The 17,398-nt window shown below is 35.4% G+C and overlaps 1 protein-coding gene across 12 annotated transcripts in view; it reads left to right on the top strand.

Moving 5' to 3' along the window:
• LOC136409743 (agrin-like) overlaps positions 1–17,398 on the top strand; it is a 185,450-nt gene that overhangs the window by 83,965 nt on the left and 84,087 nt on the right. For 7 of the 12 annotated variants that reach the window (XM_066391451.1, XM_066391452.1, XM_066391458.1 and 4 more), the window contains exons 2-3: positions 6,287–7,019; positions 10,317–10,355. In XM_066391451.1, coding sequence (XP_066247548.1) covers positions 6,401–7,019; positions 10,317–10,355 — 658 coding nt within the window. In that variant the 5' untranslated portion in view covers positions 6,287–6,400. The remainder of the gene's footprint in view (positions 1–6,286; positions 7,020–10,316; positions 10,356–17,398) is intronic. The other 5 variants (XM_066391457.1, XM_066391456.1, XM_066391454.1 and 2 more) reach the window with 1 other exon arrangement.

Here is a 17,398-nt window from a genome sequence, read left to right as displayed (position 1 = left end):
TTAGCAGTGACCAACCTTCATTAATCCCAATGGTACCATCCGAGTCTTATAAGAGAGTGTGTATAGATATCTTCAAGCGGAACCATGGCTTTCACAGGAAGAAAGAAATTACATTTAATTCGGATTGAAAGCACGTGTTACGGCACGCTCCATGTGCGCCGATGCTTCGCCACCCACCACCAGGAGAAGAGCCAATAAATAGAATGGACTCTTCAGTTACTACTTCAGTCAACATCGAGAGATGCGGGAGATAACTTCACGGAATGTCCATAGTAGTTACATACAAAACCTCAAGAAGCACTGCTATTGAACCATGGCTTTTATGCTCGGAAAATATTTCTAGTTACAACCAGAGATACCTTTCAAAAAGAATAACAACTAACTTTTATGGAAGCATATCAAGGATGTTTTAAAAACATGATACTAAGGACATGCAAGATAATATCAGAAGAAATCGTCGTAAATTTTTAACCAGAAATGCCCTTAAACACAGGCAATAACAAATTTTTAGGGAGGAATATCTATGAAGTTTTAGGAAGATGAAATTAAGGACAATAGACATTATGGCTTAAGAACAGGAAATTAAAGACGAGTACTTTTTGAATTCCTAATTAACATTAAGAAAAGAATCGCATTTGATTTTTCCAGATAAATAATAAATGGTCTGGCTAGACCATGACAGTTAAGTTTTGCTATACTGAGACTGAATATACGATGATATTGGTCTTTTTCTAGGGCTAGGTTTTGCTCATCACTACGAGAATATCTTTATGAATAATCGTTCCCCCAAAGTAATTTATGCATCCCATAAAAAAGGGGTTTTGAGACATTCTAATAGGAATATAATATTTAAGCCGTTAGTTGGCTTGAGATTTTAATTAGAGTAATTTAATTTGGAGCCAAATTATTAGAATACAGTGCTTCTCCTAATAACGGGCAGCAATTTGATCCTCAGAATTATTATTAATTCCATTCTATTTTACATAACGACCTCAGTCATTTAGTTCTCTAAGGGAGGAGATACTTCCGAAAGGGTTGGTTATCGTTTCCTCTGAGTGTTGTTTATTAAACTTAAGAAACTAGGACCAAAAATCCCACGTTCGACATCTCTGCCTCATAAGGCGCAACTTTCCTTCGAAATCGCGATTAAATCCGGAGATATTATATTAGAAAAGCAATTTTCTTTCCAGCCGGTATTTCTTTCACCTTGATGAATATTTGAATAATCGTGCTATGCACCTGTTAGCTTAATAGATCAAGACCTTGCATATAAACTGTGTGATTTTACACATATGCGATTTTATTAAATTTTTTAAAGGGTTTAGGTTAACTTTTCTCCTATGAAATGCCCTAAAGTGTTTAAAAATTTTGCAGGAAAATTGCAAAGAATTGGTAAGATTCATATCATAGAATGATTCAGACTGGGAATTCTGCAATTTTGTAATAATATAGTAAAAGTATGTAGAGCTGGAATTTTAATAATTACTTACTTTATTTAATACAACTTTCTTATGAATTGTTCATGTATTAGACGAAAGATGGTTAGCGGTTTGATAGCTAAAATATATTAGATGGAATATATTATAACTAGTTATACATATATTATAGCTAGTTATAATATATGATAATAAACTAACATAAATTTGAGCGATGAAGGCTAGGAATTTTGCAATATTTGCTTCAAAGGAAAATCTTATATAGTAAAGACTTGACGCGTTATTGTATCAAACTGGGAACACGAAATTATAATTAGCTTTCCACGAAACCATCTCGCCTAAGTCTAGGTGGGGTTATTCAGTTGCCTGATCTACAAACCTAATATCTGAAAGTTTATGTCAGCGCTATCAGAAGCAATATTCTATCGTGAAAGAAAGGAGCTCCTCTGACTAATTTCAGCGGCATAATACGATTTTCGCCCCTTATTATCTACCTTAATGTACATAAGAGCTCTTGGCTTTTCATTTTGGGTCTATTGCTTCTCGGTTTGTGTGTTATCTTCGTTGGGTCTTCTGCGGTTTCTGTACATTTCGAAGCCATTTTCAGCAACCCGATATGCTTCTTGCCACTTCCCAATAAGTAATACGTGTTTTATTAACTATCGTTATACATTATAGAGAATGAAAGGGGCAGCTATAATTTTACGAAGAGCGGCGCTGCTTTTAGTCTCAGCGAAAGTGGTCCCCTAATAGGTTTGAACCTAATTTAATCGAGTTTCGGGTTTCGCTTCCTTAATATTCTCTCCAGGCAAAATCACGCCCCGACAATGAATTAAAAACAACCGTAGCCACTTTTTTCATATTCGTTCCCGATCTCCTAGACCGGAAATCTCAAATGCCCAAATCAAGAATTCCCCCTGCATCGAAACGAAAAAAGGTCTCTTTAATCGCCGCGGTGACGTCACGACAAAGCCCCAAGAAGTGTTCTCAGTATTAGATTTATTTTCCACTAAATTGGATTTTTTCCTTCGTGTCACAGAAGTCATAAAATCAAACAACGCTCTGTCTTATTGGCTGACCGCTGCGGTAGAGTTCGGGATTCACCTTAGTATTTTTATTGCCAACCAGATTTATGTGTATCCTGCTTTATCTTGTATTAGACCACACGTGACTGTCGGATGGCGCTTCTCATTAACGGAAAAGAATGCTGCTATTACTTTTAAAAAAATGGAAAGCAAGCAATAACAATTAGTTAAGCGGCTAGCTCATAAATGTCGCGGTATTTTGCAGGAAAAACCCCTATTTTTATAACAAATCGATAGCACTTAATCGAGATCAAGCGCGCAAAAATCTTGTTAACTTTTTACCTTTCCGCATCATAACTTTTTCCTGGCTCTTTTTTAGTAATTTGTTCCGAATTCCCGTACCTTTTTTCCGAGAAGTTTAATTATTCGTACTTTTCGCAACAAAAAAATAGAATATTTATCCCCAAATGAGTTACAATGAGGTGAGATTCTAATTTCGCTCATTTTCGTTATTTCTAATGAATGGATGATCAAGTAAAGAGGTACTTTCTCTAGTCAATATTTACTTGAACTTAATTACTGAATCATTCCTATCATCTCAAACAATACCTGGAAAAATCTTTAATTGGAGGTTTTTCATGCTACATTTCCAACATTCTCAGCCCTCAACTGAGGTATCAACATACACTATCAAAATAGGTTGATTTACAGCAGTTTTATTACTGAAAATTACTAGTCTCTTGGAAAATATCTGATATAACTATCTCCAAATTTCAAATCGATATATCAATTCGTTTCGAAGCTACAAGGGAAAACGCGGACTTTAGACGCGCACTGTATATGGTTCAAACTGAAGTTCTGGAAAATAGATATCTATTCTTTTTCACTATTAAAACTTTGACCGATGATATCTTGAGGATTTGGGGGATAAATGGGAACAAAAACACATTAAATAAATGCTCTCGACGAGCTCTATAAAAGTCTTTTTAAATTGATAACTAGTATATTCTGAGTTTCCAAGTACTTTGTTACAGGTTTTCGTAATGTGGAAACTACCTCAGAACTAAGTTGTCTTAAATCAGGATATTTTAATTTGGACATTAGCCATCCAGAAATTTGGAGACAGTAAACTGATGTACCTCGTACATGGTGTAAAGAACATGTCGCTTATGTCTTGAAGGGAAAATGTACAACTCCGGGTTCACCTTGCGAGTTTAAAACCCCAAACAAAGAATTTATTCTGGACATTCACAATAAATTAAGCAACATGTTTACAATGGGGGAAGAATCATTGAGAGATTGTCTAAAAGTGGCAAATATGATAACTGTAAAGTGGGACGATGATTTAACATTTTTGGCTCAATGCAACTTAAAAATATGTTCAAGTGAAATGACCCATGGCGATTGGCATATTACACATTATCACAAAATCAGGAATTTTCAAAGCTGCTTTTTTTCAATGTTTAACAGTTTATATCTTGAAAATTTGGATTTCAAATAAGGAAAAAACAATATTTAAATTAATGTTTTTATGATCTCTGTAAGTCTGTTGAAATCAGGAAGTAATATTTTCGTAGCTTCAGGGATACAGAGTTACTTTCATAGTTGTCGCGATCCTGAACGAGAGTCGAAGCCCAGATTTCTCAACGTGCATTTCCACGCTCCTGATCTATAAATAAGGTACATATCTATGGTTGATACAGGATCCCACCGAATCGACTTAAGTGAAAAACATTACTTTTACCATTGATACCTTGCAAAGTGTTCCACATGGGGTAATACATCAAATTAATCTTCTTCATGTGTGTTATATGTAGTTAGTTTTCGAAATGCTACACTATTTGGTAACATTTTTAAGTCTCCTGAAAAGTCGTATATAAAGCCCCTCTTTTCTGCACCAGAAACTGGTCCAAGCGTGTGCTTTGCCTTTCCACTACCTAACAATTGATTCAATATTTGAAATCATCGCCTCATTGTTTATAGTAATAAATAACCTTTTCCATATAATCAGACTGAGGTCGCTGTAAATTAGCCAGTTTTGCGACGACACATAACGTCATTGAATAATATATACGTTTGCATATCTCCCTACACAAAACCCTAAAATTTGCGAGCATTCGAATGGTGAAATGGGCCCCTTTCCGCTATGTCATATTCTGAGTATTACAGTATTAGTCTATCGAATTTGAACAGGTACAAACAGCGTGAATTATATAACGCGCTATCTATGTAATACTCCTAATTGTATAATGTAAATTCATTACCGTTTAGGTTGCATTCAAGAGATTTATTGTTGATTCGTGTTAATGTTAAGTGAAGCTGTAACTGCTTGAAAAGCAAGTAAAAACTGAATCATAACCAGACTTGAGGGTTTAATAATACATTATAGTCTCACGTAATTCTCGCTTTGTTTTTGGACTTGCAGAGTGTAATAAGCTTTGCCCCTAGTGTCCAACTTTATAAATTATTTGCCAAAATTACATAACGAACGTGTATGCCACCGGCTTATTAATAAATGAGCGTTCTGCTTAACAATACGAGAAGTTCTTAAAGCTTTAGACACATGTATTTTCGTTGATAGATCCACACATCATGACTGAGAAGTCTAGAGGCACTAAGCTAGCAACGGTCATCAATCTTATTTCTGTCGTCCATCATTTATCTTTGTATTTTTCAACTACTCTGTGGCTGGATTCACCTTACCACAAACTTTCAGCTCGAAACGTTTAAAACGGGTCAGACCCTTTCTGAAAAACAAAATATTTGTTGTTCGTAAACACTTTCGAACTCCCAAATGGCATTTAAATGTTTGCCGAGTTTAACATGGGCCACATAAGATGGAAAAAATAGGTCGAAAGCTAGATTGGATCAGCAATTCACTTTTTAACTTGAAACGTTGTTTTCGTTTCGTCATGACGAGTTTAGTTGTGAATTTCCAGGAAATAGAATCTGTCATTAACATTGTACAGGAAAACTCTATTAAATTCGATATTGCTGAAACCATTTTGGAGTTTCAATAAAATTATCAGGGCTGCTGTGTACTAATTCAGGGCAAATTTTCCATGTAAGCAAATTAGTTGCGTTTATTTCATTATTACGTTTACAAAAATGTGTTATTTACACCTCAAAATACCGAACGGGAAATTCTATTTACGGATATTGTAAACGCACAATCATTGTTTGGAAATAGTGAAATGTTTTCAAAATTTATGAAACTAATTGAAGATCAAGGGACTCTTACGGAACTCCTGGCTTTCCCTTGGTTAGTTAGAAACTAAATATGGTGTTATGTAACAAATAAAAATGGTTTCGAGAGGTTTAGTAAATCGGCAATTGGGCAAACAAGTAACAAGAGATAGTGGTGAAAAACCATCGACGTTTCGAATGATTTTTTCATCTTCAGGATACTAAAACACTTTACAGTATAAACTATAGATGACGCAGCTCTTATTTGCGAATAGTGGTTTTCTTTCTACGTTTGCGGAATGAACAGGATGGACTTTTTATGACGCGTCGTAAAATAACATCATATCTAAAGTAGTTACCGAGAAACTCTCAATAAAATAATTTTATACTTTTAGAAAATAATTAAAAATTATCAGATATGGATAGCTTTTTCCAATTTACAGCAGAACTGCTCTGTGTGTAGTTGTGACATTAGTTGGTGTTGTGAAGATGCAAAAAACAAAATCTGGGAGTTTGGCTGCAGAGCTTCACAACTAACTATCGATTACCACATCTAGATAGTCCACTAAACCCTTTCACAATAATCCTCGCCAGCATTGTTCTCTCACAGACTAACTGAAATAAATATTTTTTTTCCAGATAGTGATGTGACTAACCCTCTAACCTAGGATAATGCGCCAACTAACACACACCCATGTGCGCTATGTCCGGCCTCCAACGTAAACTAACCCGTCCTGGTACGTTGCTGTGGCCATGAGGCAGCATTTATACGGTCATGCGCCTCCTTCTGCGCACTCAGCTACGCGCGTGATTGACTCTTACGGAGTTTATCACGAGCCACCTAGGTACAACGTGAATTTCCACGATGACCGCTATCATGACAGAAACTCGGAATATTACGAGACACATATTACGTATACGGATCCGTTGCGCGCCGAGCGTATTCCTTACAATGACGACGACGGGTTTGTTCCTCAAAGAGCGCAGGTCTCGCGCGCCGGCGTGATAGTGAACGTGTCGGGAAACAGTGGCGCGGTTCGGACTTCGGCTGTGCCTGCAAACTGTTATAGTACGCAGAACAACACGCACGCTGTGCAGAATAATAACCACAATAATTCCAATGGCGCGCACCAAAATGCGCAGAACGCACAGGCGCTGCAACAGGCTCAAAACAGGGAGGAAAGGGAGAGTGAAAGTTCGCTTTGTTGCTGCTGTAAAGGGCGAAGAAAAAGCACATCTTCTACTGCTAATGGTAGTGGAACTCCTGCATCGATTTGGACGATTTGGTGTAGGCCTACCATTTTGTTACTGATGCTGGTACTGATAGCTTCAGTCTTTGTCCTGGCTTCAGGGATCATGCTTTACTACCACTGTATGTATTTAAGAATGTTGCATGTCCGTTTTAAATGTGCCTGATACAACTGTTATCGTTTAATTACGTAGCTGGATATATCTCGTAACTGTGTGTCACGTTCATGTGCTTTAGATACATACGCTTAGCTTATGCGAATTTCGGATCAAAATATGGGTTACGAACGGACGAAATTCGTTGATAATGTTAAAGCGACCCGTTTTGCTATTTAATTTATCGTTATGTGCACCACCCCAATTCGATTTCAATTTTGCTTTGCAGCTAACTCATCGATTCTTACGTCTATTGTTGCACAATCTATTTCCTTGCAACTTTCAGCTAATTATCTCCAGATTCTGCATCGGGCAGGATATTCAACTAAGAGCTACATATTCACCTTTCATATAAAGCTAATGCCGAGGACATATTAAATTTGTGTCAGTAATTTGCATTCAAGAAATTCGAACGCGCAAGCCTATGACCAACTAGACTCTTCTCACAAGAAATTAATGGAGTCGAGGAGGGTCAATTATCCATTCCCCTTTTGTTACGTTTTTAATTCAAACAGCTTAACTTTACGAGGAAATATTCTATAACTTCTTTAAAATTAATTTATGGTTGGGGAATCCATAAATGGGGAAATTGAGGAAACAAAAAAAAACGAGAATCCTTAGGTCGTTTAAATTTTCTTTAATCCCGAGTGAAGTGCTTCAAGCTGGTAGATACGAAAACTTGCCACAGTAGTGAATATAAAGTGTTATTGTAGCTTTCAAGCGAAAAATATCGCTGAGAAAAATTATTGAATATACCATCCGGGATTTTAATTAGCACTTTTTGATTGACGCTGGAATTTTCATAGCTACAAATGGGTCTATATTTGTAACTCAACCGTAATTTTAATTTTAAAAATAATCCCCTACCAGTTCTTAAAGATTGCAAAGTCAAGTAAAATTGTTCTGTGCGTGTGTTGGATTGTCCATTTTTTGTTTATTTATTTTTTGGTCGATTATATCTATTATTATATTGTACATTGTGGTATTAGTATTATGTTTGATTCCCTAACAAAATAGAGAAAAAATATAAAGTTGATTATATGACTCTGTATAGGAATATTTCAGATATCGATCAGTATTACCAGCAAAGCTCATCCGTGATAGAAGTAACTTCTTTCCAGTTCGATAAACAATATAGGTCAGTTCCTCTATCAACTTGAAGGATTTTCAGTGCGTCGATATAAAAACTTTGGGCCATTTAAAACAACCATCTAACTGTAATATCGCGGGTCATTTCTAAATTTGGACTGTAAAACTCGAATTTACCTGAACAAACCTCATTCTGTCTACTATAACATCATTTCAATCACCACGATAACTGCCCTAATGCAACGAATTGCCAACTTTAGGGTCCATAATTTCATATTTCAGCTGTCGATCCATTTAAATCTCGAAAAACTGATATTACATAATAATATTCAAAATGTATGGAAATTGCGCTAATATTAGATAATTTTGGGAAAGCTCAAGCTAACCGGAACTAACCTTGATTGACTAATTTATTCCGAAACCTGAACTAACCTATTTTAAAAAACATCTTTCGGGTTTTTTTAATAGAGAAATCAGAAAATAAGGTTTTTGTATCAAGAGTACTGCCGATTTCGTCGTCTTCAAAATGGGGACGTTTTTAGGTGCCGATCCATACAACCGTCCTTGCTGGGCCAAAATGGAGGCTACGTCCTTTTCAATTCAATGAACCTTATTTGCCAATTCCTCTATCTTGTCAACTTAGCTTTTTGTTGAGAGAGGTTCTATTATTCACAGCCTCAATTTGTCGATCTTAGCGCATACCTATAAAAGAGCGACTCAATTATTGATCTATAAAATTCCATCTCAATTTAGCGTCATTTCAGTGAACATGAGCAATTAATTCCTAGTTTAGTTACACCGATTTTTAAAATTCTTTATGCGAAATTATCACTTTTTTAAACGTTTTATCCAAATTAGTGTGATTGTTGATATGAATATTGCGAGTATTTGCTGACGTTTTCCATATATCTTTCCGTATAACTATATCGCTTTCATCCAAGAAAGGGAGTTATGACTTTTCCAAACTCATATCTGGGCAATATTCTTGAGAGATGCTTGTCATTCACTGTCTCAATTTGCCAATTTTAAGTGCTGTACTAGAATCGTTTAACGTATCGATCTATGAAACCTTAGCTTTCATAGCTGACCTCTAACGAAATTGCTACTTGAACTGTTCGAACTCACTAGGAAATAAAATGTTCTTGCCGCCATCACAAAATAGTTGTTGAATTACTACTGCAGAAAAGTGGTTTGATGATAGGGCCTATATGCTTGTTGGAACGTGTTTGTATGCATTCGAGGATCTCCCAAATGAAAACATCCAACCCTCTTAGTCTGAAGCGTCTACGCGAGTTTAATAAACAAGAAGATAAATTATTATATGCCGTAAAAGAGGGTGTATTTTGCATAGACCTATCCGTGCTGACTTATTTCGCTGAAATGTGTGTATGAAGGAGAATTTTCAGTTATTTCTGGCATTAAGGGTTGTTTACGTGCAACTAATTTAACAACCAAGTTTTGGTAATATCAACAGTTTATAGTTAACGAGGAGCCTTTAATCGGGGTAATTATTTAATATATTTTCAGCAACAAAGCCGTGCTGAAGCCAAAAACCTCCCTGAAACTGCAGTTGGAATTAAATAGCTGCAAGCATTCTCCCAATGGGTTTTGTTGTTGGCGTATTTTTCTTTTGTTCCTCTACACATTACAAAGAAGCGTTTTATTTATTTCGTCTGGCACCTGCTCTCTGTCTTTGTTAACGACTAAAATTAAATGTAGGACTACTCCGATTTCTTAAACAGATTCCGAAAAATGGACCCTTGATTACTGGTTGTACGTGATTTATGTGTGATTTAGAACACACGCGTGATTCGGGATTCCATTATCGGACATAGAAGACTTTTCAAAATTCTTCTGGGACAATTCGAATTACGTGATATCGACTAGGCTGGAATAACAAATTCCGATTTGCGTTCCCTAAAGTGACGATACACCCGATCAGCTTATTCACCGTGAATGATATATAGGCAGCGTGGCAATTCATTCAAAATCTTAAGAAGTAAGCAAATAACGAATCCGAGAAACTCAGTAAGAAACCCATTTTTTTGCAATTTGAATTCGAATTTCCTGATTTCTCAGTTGACTGAAGCTCTAAAAAGTTCGCATTTGGTATCGGTGTAATATTTACGAATCCACTTCTGGAGGTAGTAAATATATCTTTTAATTTTTGTTTCAGATATTCAGCAGAATAGACCCAACATAAATCCCGCTCCAGGTAAGACCTTTTTAAACCGAAGAGAAGATAAATATTTTTTCCATTTCAAATCCAATGCGCTATTGATTTAACGGCAGGTAATGTAACGACTGCCTAACAGTTTGCAGGCACGGCAAATGGTCGTTAATTTGAAAATTGATTTTTTTCTCCAGATATTCATCAAAGCCCCAGGTTTCAACCTAAAAGAAAGAAAGTGTGAATAACGTGTTAACTGAATGTATCCACAGCCAGTTTAATTCCAACCTAAAAACGCGTATGTTTGTATTTACTGTTTGTTCTGCCGCCCGAAACATTTTTGCGTTAATTGTGTTCTTTTGGGTCGTTAATTTCCAACATTATTTGAGATTTAATATGAGGCTCATTAAATTAACCAACTCTACCGAACGCACTCGCTGAAGCTCTAAATCAGCCCCATTGCCCATAAACAGCTCCCTGAACAGGGTGCGGAGCTAGGAACATATTAACAGTAACATGCTTGCTAACTAGACAAATCTACAAGCTATTCATGCTGGTAGACAAGCCTGAAATATGTTTACTGCCCATCCACTGTGAATGTCACTTCAATTGGGAATAAAACAAAGCACCACATCGAATAGTCCATTGTTTTACTTTAAGGAAATTTGTTGGGGGGTGAAGCATTATGGTGTCAATCAAATACAGGAATTTTTACTAACTCTGTTAAATCACTTTCCTACTGCCATTTTTTCTCAATTTTAATACATGTCTGGCAAGCAGTCAACTGCATCAAATTTTGTTCACTCTAGGGACCCAGTCCTAATTTATTGCTTTCAGTCAGCAAGTTAGGACTCTCTTAAACTGTTCTTGATACAGCGAAACCACTTATATGGACTAATGTTCTAGGTACCAGGTACTGACTAATTAAAATCGTCCTTAGAGAATATTTTTTATAGTTTCTTTGATTTGAATAAATACACTAAATTGACACTAGAAAGTATAGTAAAGGTTCAGACAAGTCGTCCTCTCTTTACAAAGGGCTTTCGACAAAAATATTGAAGAACTATCAGAAAATTCACAGATCTTCGAAAGAATTAGAATTTTTTAACTTTCAGAAACTGATCTTAGAGAACAGAGTATAGGTCTGTAATTTACCCAGCCTGCTTTTAAAGCGAATTTTCTAAAATCTTGATTAAGGAAACTTGCTCTTGGCTAACTATAAGTGATCTTAAAAGGAACAAGGGTTTTTTTGATCCATGTTTAAAATTTTAAACAATCTTAACGAACTAAAATCGAGCTTTTCACCTAACATAAATCTCTTTTAGAGAGGAAAATTTATCGCACTTATTATTTATAAAATCTAAACCGAAGCCAATTTTAAAGAGAATTTTTTTCGTTCTTTTTTTAATTTCCAAATTTCTTAAAATAGCGTTAAAAATGAAATTCTAGATTAATGACTAATTGTGAAGCTGTTGAAACTTGCGCTTGACAAGAATGTTTAAAATTCTACACAAACCAGAACCGATCTTAAAAATTTCAAAATCCTTAATCAATTAGAACTGATTTTTTTTCCTCCAGAAACTGACTGAAATTACGTTAAAGGGCTAGTTTCAGGTTAGCGATTAAGCCTTTCCATGGAAAGGATTTTGAAAAATAATTATTATTATTATAAAATAATTTTCCAGTATATTTGAGTAATCAGAAACGATCTTAAAGAGCATTTCTAGGCCTTTGTGATTCCATGAGTTGGCTAAAAGAACATTAAAGAAAAAGGTGCAGGTTAGTGATTTGTGTGTGATTACTGACCGGACCATGGAGAACAATTCCCATGGCTTTTTAGTAACCAAAACCGACCTTTGAGTTTTATACCTCTAAAAACTTACTAAAATAATATTAAAGGAGTATAAGTTTGTTTTTTTTTTCATTTTTCCGATTTGCATCAGTCAATCCTGCCCGTAAAAAGAATTTTTAAACATGTTTGACGATCCAGCATTTTTCATATCCAGGAATTGGACAGGCAGTAGCAAAACTCTCAGATTGGCTTTTATTTTTAATTTCGAAAGGTAATTCGATAATTATTAAAAGGCTTTATTTCTAGTATTTATTATCTCGCATTTCAGTAGTTTTATTTATCGTGTTTAATATTTTAGGATTTTTCTGCATTCGACGCAAAGTTTTCTGGATATTTGAGCTGAATGACTAGAAAATGAGCGCTAAATCATATTTTTAATTTAGCTGGGTAATCATCATGCAAATTACGAAATTCCCTTCTTTATACTCTCATACATACATGTATATTTTTTATGCTTAAATTTTTCAAGCCTTAAAATGGAATTTTACTTTTATTTTTTCTCTTCTTGGCATGCGTTTCTCTTACTGTCGAGATTGAAATGATTGGTCTGTCAACACTCGGTAGTTATGACCCAAACCTTATTAAAAATCACGGATTTTTTCACCAACTACCGCTGAACACGTGTTTTGTATAGGTTATTAATCTTGGATAACGATCGGTGGAAAAAACCTTTAAGCTCAAGGGTGTTGTATTATATAAGGGAGGAAGCGTGCACGCTTGTAAGGGGAAAATCCAAAAGATTATCAGATATGGCACCGTAGCGAATTTCGTACCGAAATGAAACGAACAGTTTTCCTTCAAACCTTTGACTGGGGATTTTTTTAAAGTATATGGGATTTTCTGCGAACGAGACATCAAATCGAATTGCGTAACTCTCCCATCTATAATCTTTGACATTTTTGAATATGAGTAATTTTATCCTTAAGACGGATTTTCGCGTTGCACACTCTGAGTTATCCGAAGTGGCTTAGGGTTGAAAATTTCTGTTGGTTAAGGAAACTGAGGGTATAGCAACAATTCCAGAGTTAATTAACTCTAATTGGTTTCTAAGATACTTTCAGCCCGAATTCGAGGGTTAACGAGGAAAGAGTAAGATCTTGTTTTGTAACTCTTCGAGCGAATTTCCTAATTGTTTCTTGGAGTGTAAACACATTCCATGAAAAAATAGTTTTGGAGCGTTTTCAATTATCTAATTCAGAAATACAGTACGAGTCCCAATCCACAGCAGCATGATTGAAATTAGCCGAGTAAGTGTTACATAAGCTCAATTTAATTTAGAGCATCGAGTTGGTTGGCAAAAAATCTATACTTGACTGTACGAATTAGGGCTGATTTCCTTTCGTTAGTGGCAATCGAAACACAAAGGGTGGATTAGTGAAGGTGTGCGTTTCAGCACTGAAACGTAACGAAATCGCCAAATTACCCTCACCTCGGAATATTAATAGACGATTAGGTTTTAATTAAATAAAATGAATTGCAAAAAGTAGAAAATCGGTAGTTGGTAAAGAAGGCAAACTTTTGTGTGGGTTTAGTTGGAATTGCCACATTTGTGGGAAAGGAGACAAACATATGTAATTTGGTGCAATATGCAGATTTTTATGTTTAGGGCTTTAAAATTCTAATATTAAGCTCGCACGAGACACTGAATATAAAAATGGGAGCCGTAGAGCTCTAAATATAGAAATTTAAATCTAATGAATAGCAAGGCCTGTACTGAATGAGAATTTTCCGTTCTGTTGTTCTTGCATACGTACGAGACCTGTATCTGTGTGTGAAATTCATACGGATCAGCATTTTTCATGTTAAGCTTTTGAAAGCAACTTGAGAGGGGCTCAGAAAAAAGGATGCTCGAAAACAAAGAATGATGAAAATATTTCAATATCGTTTGAAAATTGAGTTATCCGATACGAAAAACTTTGCTGTCCGTCCTTTCAAACGATTTTCTAATTAATTATTATTAGAAAGGGTTTCTCTCTAATCTTGAAGGGTCTTTGTGCCCCAAGCATTTTGCAAAAAATCTTTTTTTCTCGACGAACTAACGGTGACATTTATCCCTTACAACATTTCTTCTTGCATAACTGAAATCTTTGCCAAGTCCCTATTTAACTTTCTGAAAGGGCCCCATTAAAGCTTTAATTAATGAATTACCGATTTGCTATTAACACTCGAACCTAATTTCGCAGAATCCAATTTGGATATCGCTTTCTTTTCAGCACAGCGGCTTATTGTTTTAATTTCGCGAGGTCCTTTCATCTTGTATTCACGGATAAGCAGTTAATTTTTCGATTTCTGAACTAAAACTAAAATAATTACGAAAATACAACTTCGCCCAAGGAGGGCACAAACGTTGACTCTCCCTTTAATTTTCTTGCTGAGCTGTTTGAAATTTGCAAGAAACCAATTTAGACGTCTTAATTAATGGATAATAATTCCTCCAGCCAGCCATATTGTTAATTGGAAGTTGTCTATTTAATGCCATCGTATTTGTTTTTCTTAGAACGTGGATTAGGCGACGTTTTACTCTCTATCGACTCTGGTTGTTATCGCAATATTAATCAATGTTTGATCGAGTTTTAGTGTTACGAAAAGTTTTTAATTCCTGAACTTCCTTGTCTGCTGAAGTGAGCGCTGGGTCTTCAGGGATACATATAGAAAATTACTCATTTTGATTTGAACTGAAATAATCCGAAATCAGGTATATAACGAAATTAATTCAGGTCGAACCGCAACAGTGAATGAAATTGTTCATGTCCCAAAACCAGTATAACCGCAACTGTGTATTATCCAGGTTCAAGTATCGCCGTTATTTGCGTTTGATTTTTATTTCATCTCTCCGGTTGGAAATTTCACATTCCCGAACGTGCTTCCCTGTAAAAACAAATTAAAACTTTTAATCAAAAAACAAATAGCAAGGACTCCGATGTTTAAAAATAATTTAAAGCGAATTGTAAGCGCAAAAGCGTTTACATAATTTAGTGCTTCCTGGCGTATCTTTAATTTGGTTATGTCAACTGGATACTGTTTTATGCTTAACGGAAAATTGTTTTGCGTCTGGGTTATTTAGAGCATATTTTTTAATTATTTAAAGCCGGAATTAACTCATGCCTCCAAATTAGGCAAATTGGTAACATCGCCGCTCTTATTTCTTAAAAAAATATTTTCACGAAATGAAGCTTATAAAAAAGTTGGACATTTTTTGAGAAGATTAAGATCAATTGCGACTTTATGCCCCTTTCCAGCTCTGCGTTTAATTAACTCGAGTCGAACACCCCGAAGACCGGTTTCGACCCTATTAGGTCTCGTCAGCTCGTCATTTCTACCTGTGTTTAATTGACTCTTGAGATGAACCGAACTGAACAGACCTAAAAGCGCCTATAGACATGCAACAAACATCGTATCGCAACACCGTCCCGCACCATTTTCTTGTTACGCGTGGGAGAACGGCGTGTCACGGATTTATACGTAATAGAACATCGTTGCATATCATATCAACAAAACATGCTAGCGTTACATCAAAATCAAAAGAATAAAATTGTCATAAATGCGGAAAATAAATCGCGACAATGTTACGGAGATCCATCCAGACAGTAGTGGTATAACATCATCGCGTATCGTTTCTTTGACGTGACGGGGAAATGCCGATAATCCCTAAGACACCTCAATGTTACGCGACGTTATTACGCAGCGCTGTCCATACGCGTTCCGAGGCGGTGTTGCGTTACACCTGCTGTACGCACCTTAATAGAGTCGAAATTGATTTTTAGGTTGCTCAGCTCAGATTTTTCCCGCGACTCTTGAACTCACCTCCATGAAAAATTATTTTCAAAATCAGTTTCTGTTCTCCTAACTCCAAAATGTTTTTTTCTATTTCGAAATTTCTGCAGATTGGCTAAAACTATTTGAAATTCCTCCAAGTTCAGTTCGGATTATCTGACTATTATATCATTGCAAAGTTAGTTCCGATCAGTTGAGGTTAATAAAAAATATTTAAATTTAAATATTTTTAGATCTCTTCGGATTGCCCAGAACAAATATAGTTAGCTGAAACTGTTCAAAATACCTTTTAGCGCAGTTCTCTATAATGTTCTGGCAATTATCCCTCTAATAGACTCTTTATGTTACTTTAGATATATTTACGTTCGATTTGTGCCGATAAGCAGCGAAGAGCAGCGATAAAGAGATCCTGGAAACCTTACGTTAGTTGGATTCGCACATAAATTAAAAAAATATATTTTGTAACATCAGTTCTTCGGAGTTAAAATGGCTGAAAATTACATCCTGAGATGTTGGATTAGTAAAAAATCTAAAAATTAGCGTTTATATCATAATATATATCATATTATATGTACTATAGTTATATTAGTTGGATGTTAGCTGGATATGAGTTTATTATAAAATTTTAGAAAGCTTAGCTCGGTTTCTTTTATAGGTTACAATATCACAACACATGCATCGCTCATTTCGACTATGCACATATTGCTTTTTAATTAAAATACAGGATGTATCAAAAAATGTGGGCTGGCTATACATAGGCTATACATTCTACGTCTAAAAATAGGAAAATATTTTTTTATATCAATGTGAGTTTGGAAGTGCTTCCTAACGAAAATACATGCCTTTTAAAGATGGCAACCAAAAAGTGGTTTTTATTTAATACTATTGGATTTTTTTGGGCAGAGTTTTCAATTTTGGTACGATATTTGCTAGTGTTAGTACTTAGTTTTAGCAATTAGTCGCAATTTTCTATCGTGTTAAGAGTCGAAGCTGAGGAAGGGGCGCTCTGGATTTTTACACCTAACACTTTTTACTGATATTTTTTTACATTTTTTGTTACATGATAGAAAATTGCGACTAATTGCTAAAAATAGGTACTAATACAATACTAGCAAATATCGTACCAAAATTGAAAACTCTGCCCAAAGTAATTCCAAAAATATTAAGTAAAACCCACTTTTTGGTCGCCATCTTTAAAGGGCTGTATTTCCGTTAGGAAGCACTTCTGGGCCTATGTTGATTTTTGTTCTCATTTTTAGATGTAAAAGCTTGCTATCTATAGCCAGCTCACAATTCTTGATACATCCTGTATACCTAGTATTCAATTTAAATTCTTAAAGTTGAGGAGCATAACGTTTTTACTAGACCCTCCAAAGTAATTATCAAAAATTACTTTGCATTAGTAGGACATTTAAAAATTGTAAATGCAATTTTGTAAAATCCTCTTCTATCTTCAATACGA

This window comes from Euwallacea similis, chromosome 6, assembly GCF_039881205.1.
Source record: "Euwallacea similis isolate ESF13 chromosome 6, ESF131.1, whole genome shotgun sequence".
NCBI lineage: Eukaryota > Metazoa > Arthropoda > Insecta > Coleoptera > Curculionidae > Euwallacea > Euwallacea similis.
This window is presented reverse-complemented; position numbering and strand designations above follow the sequence as displayed.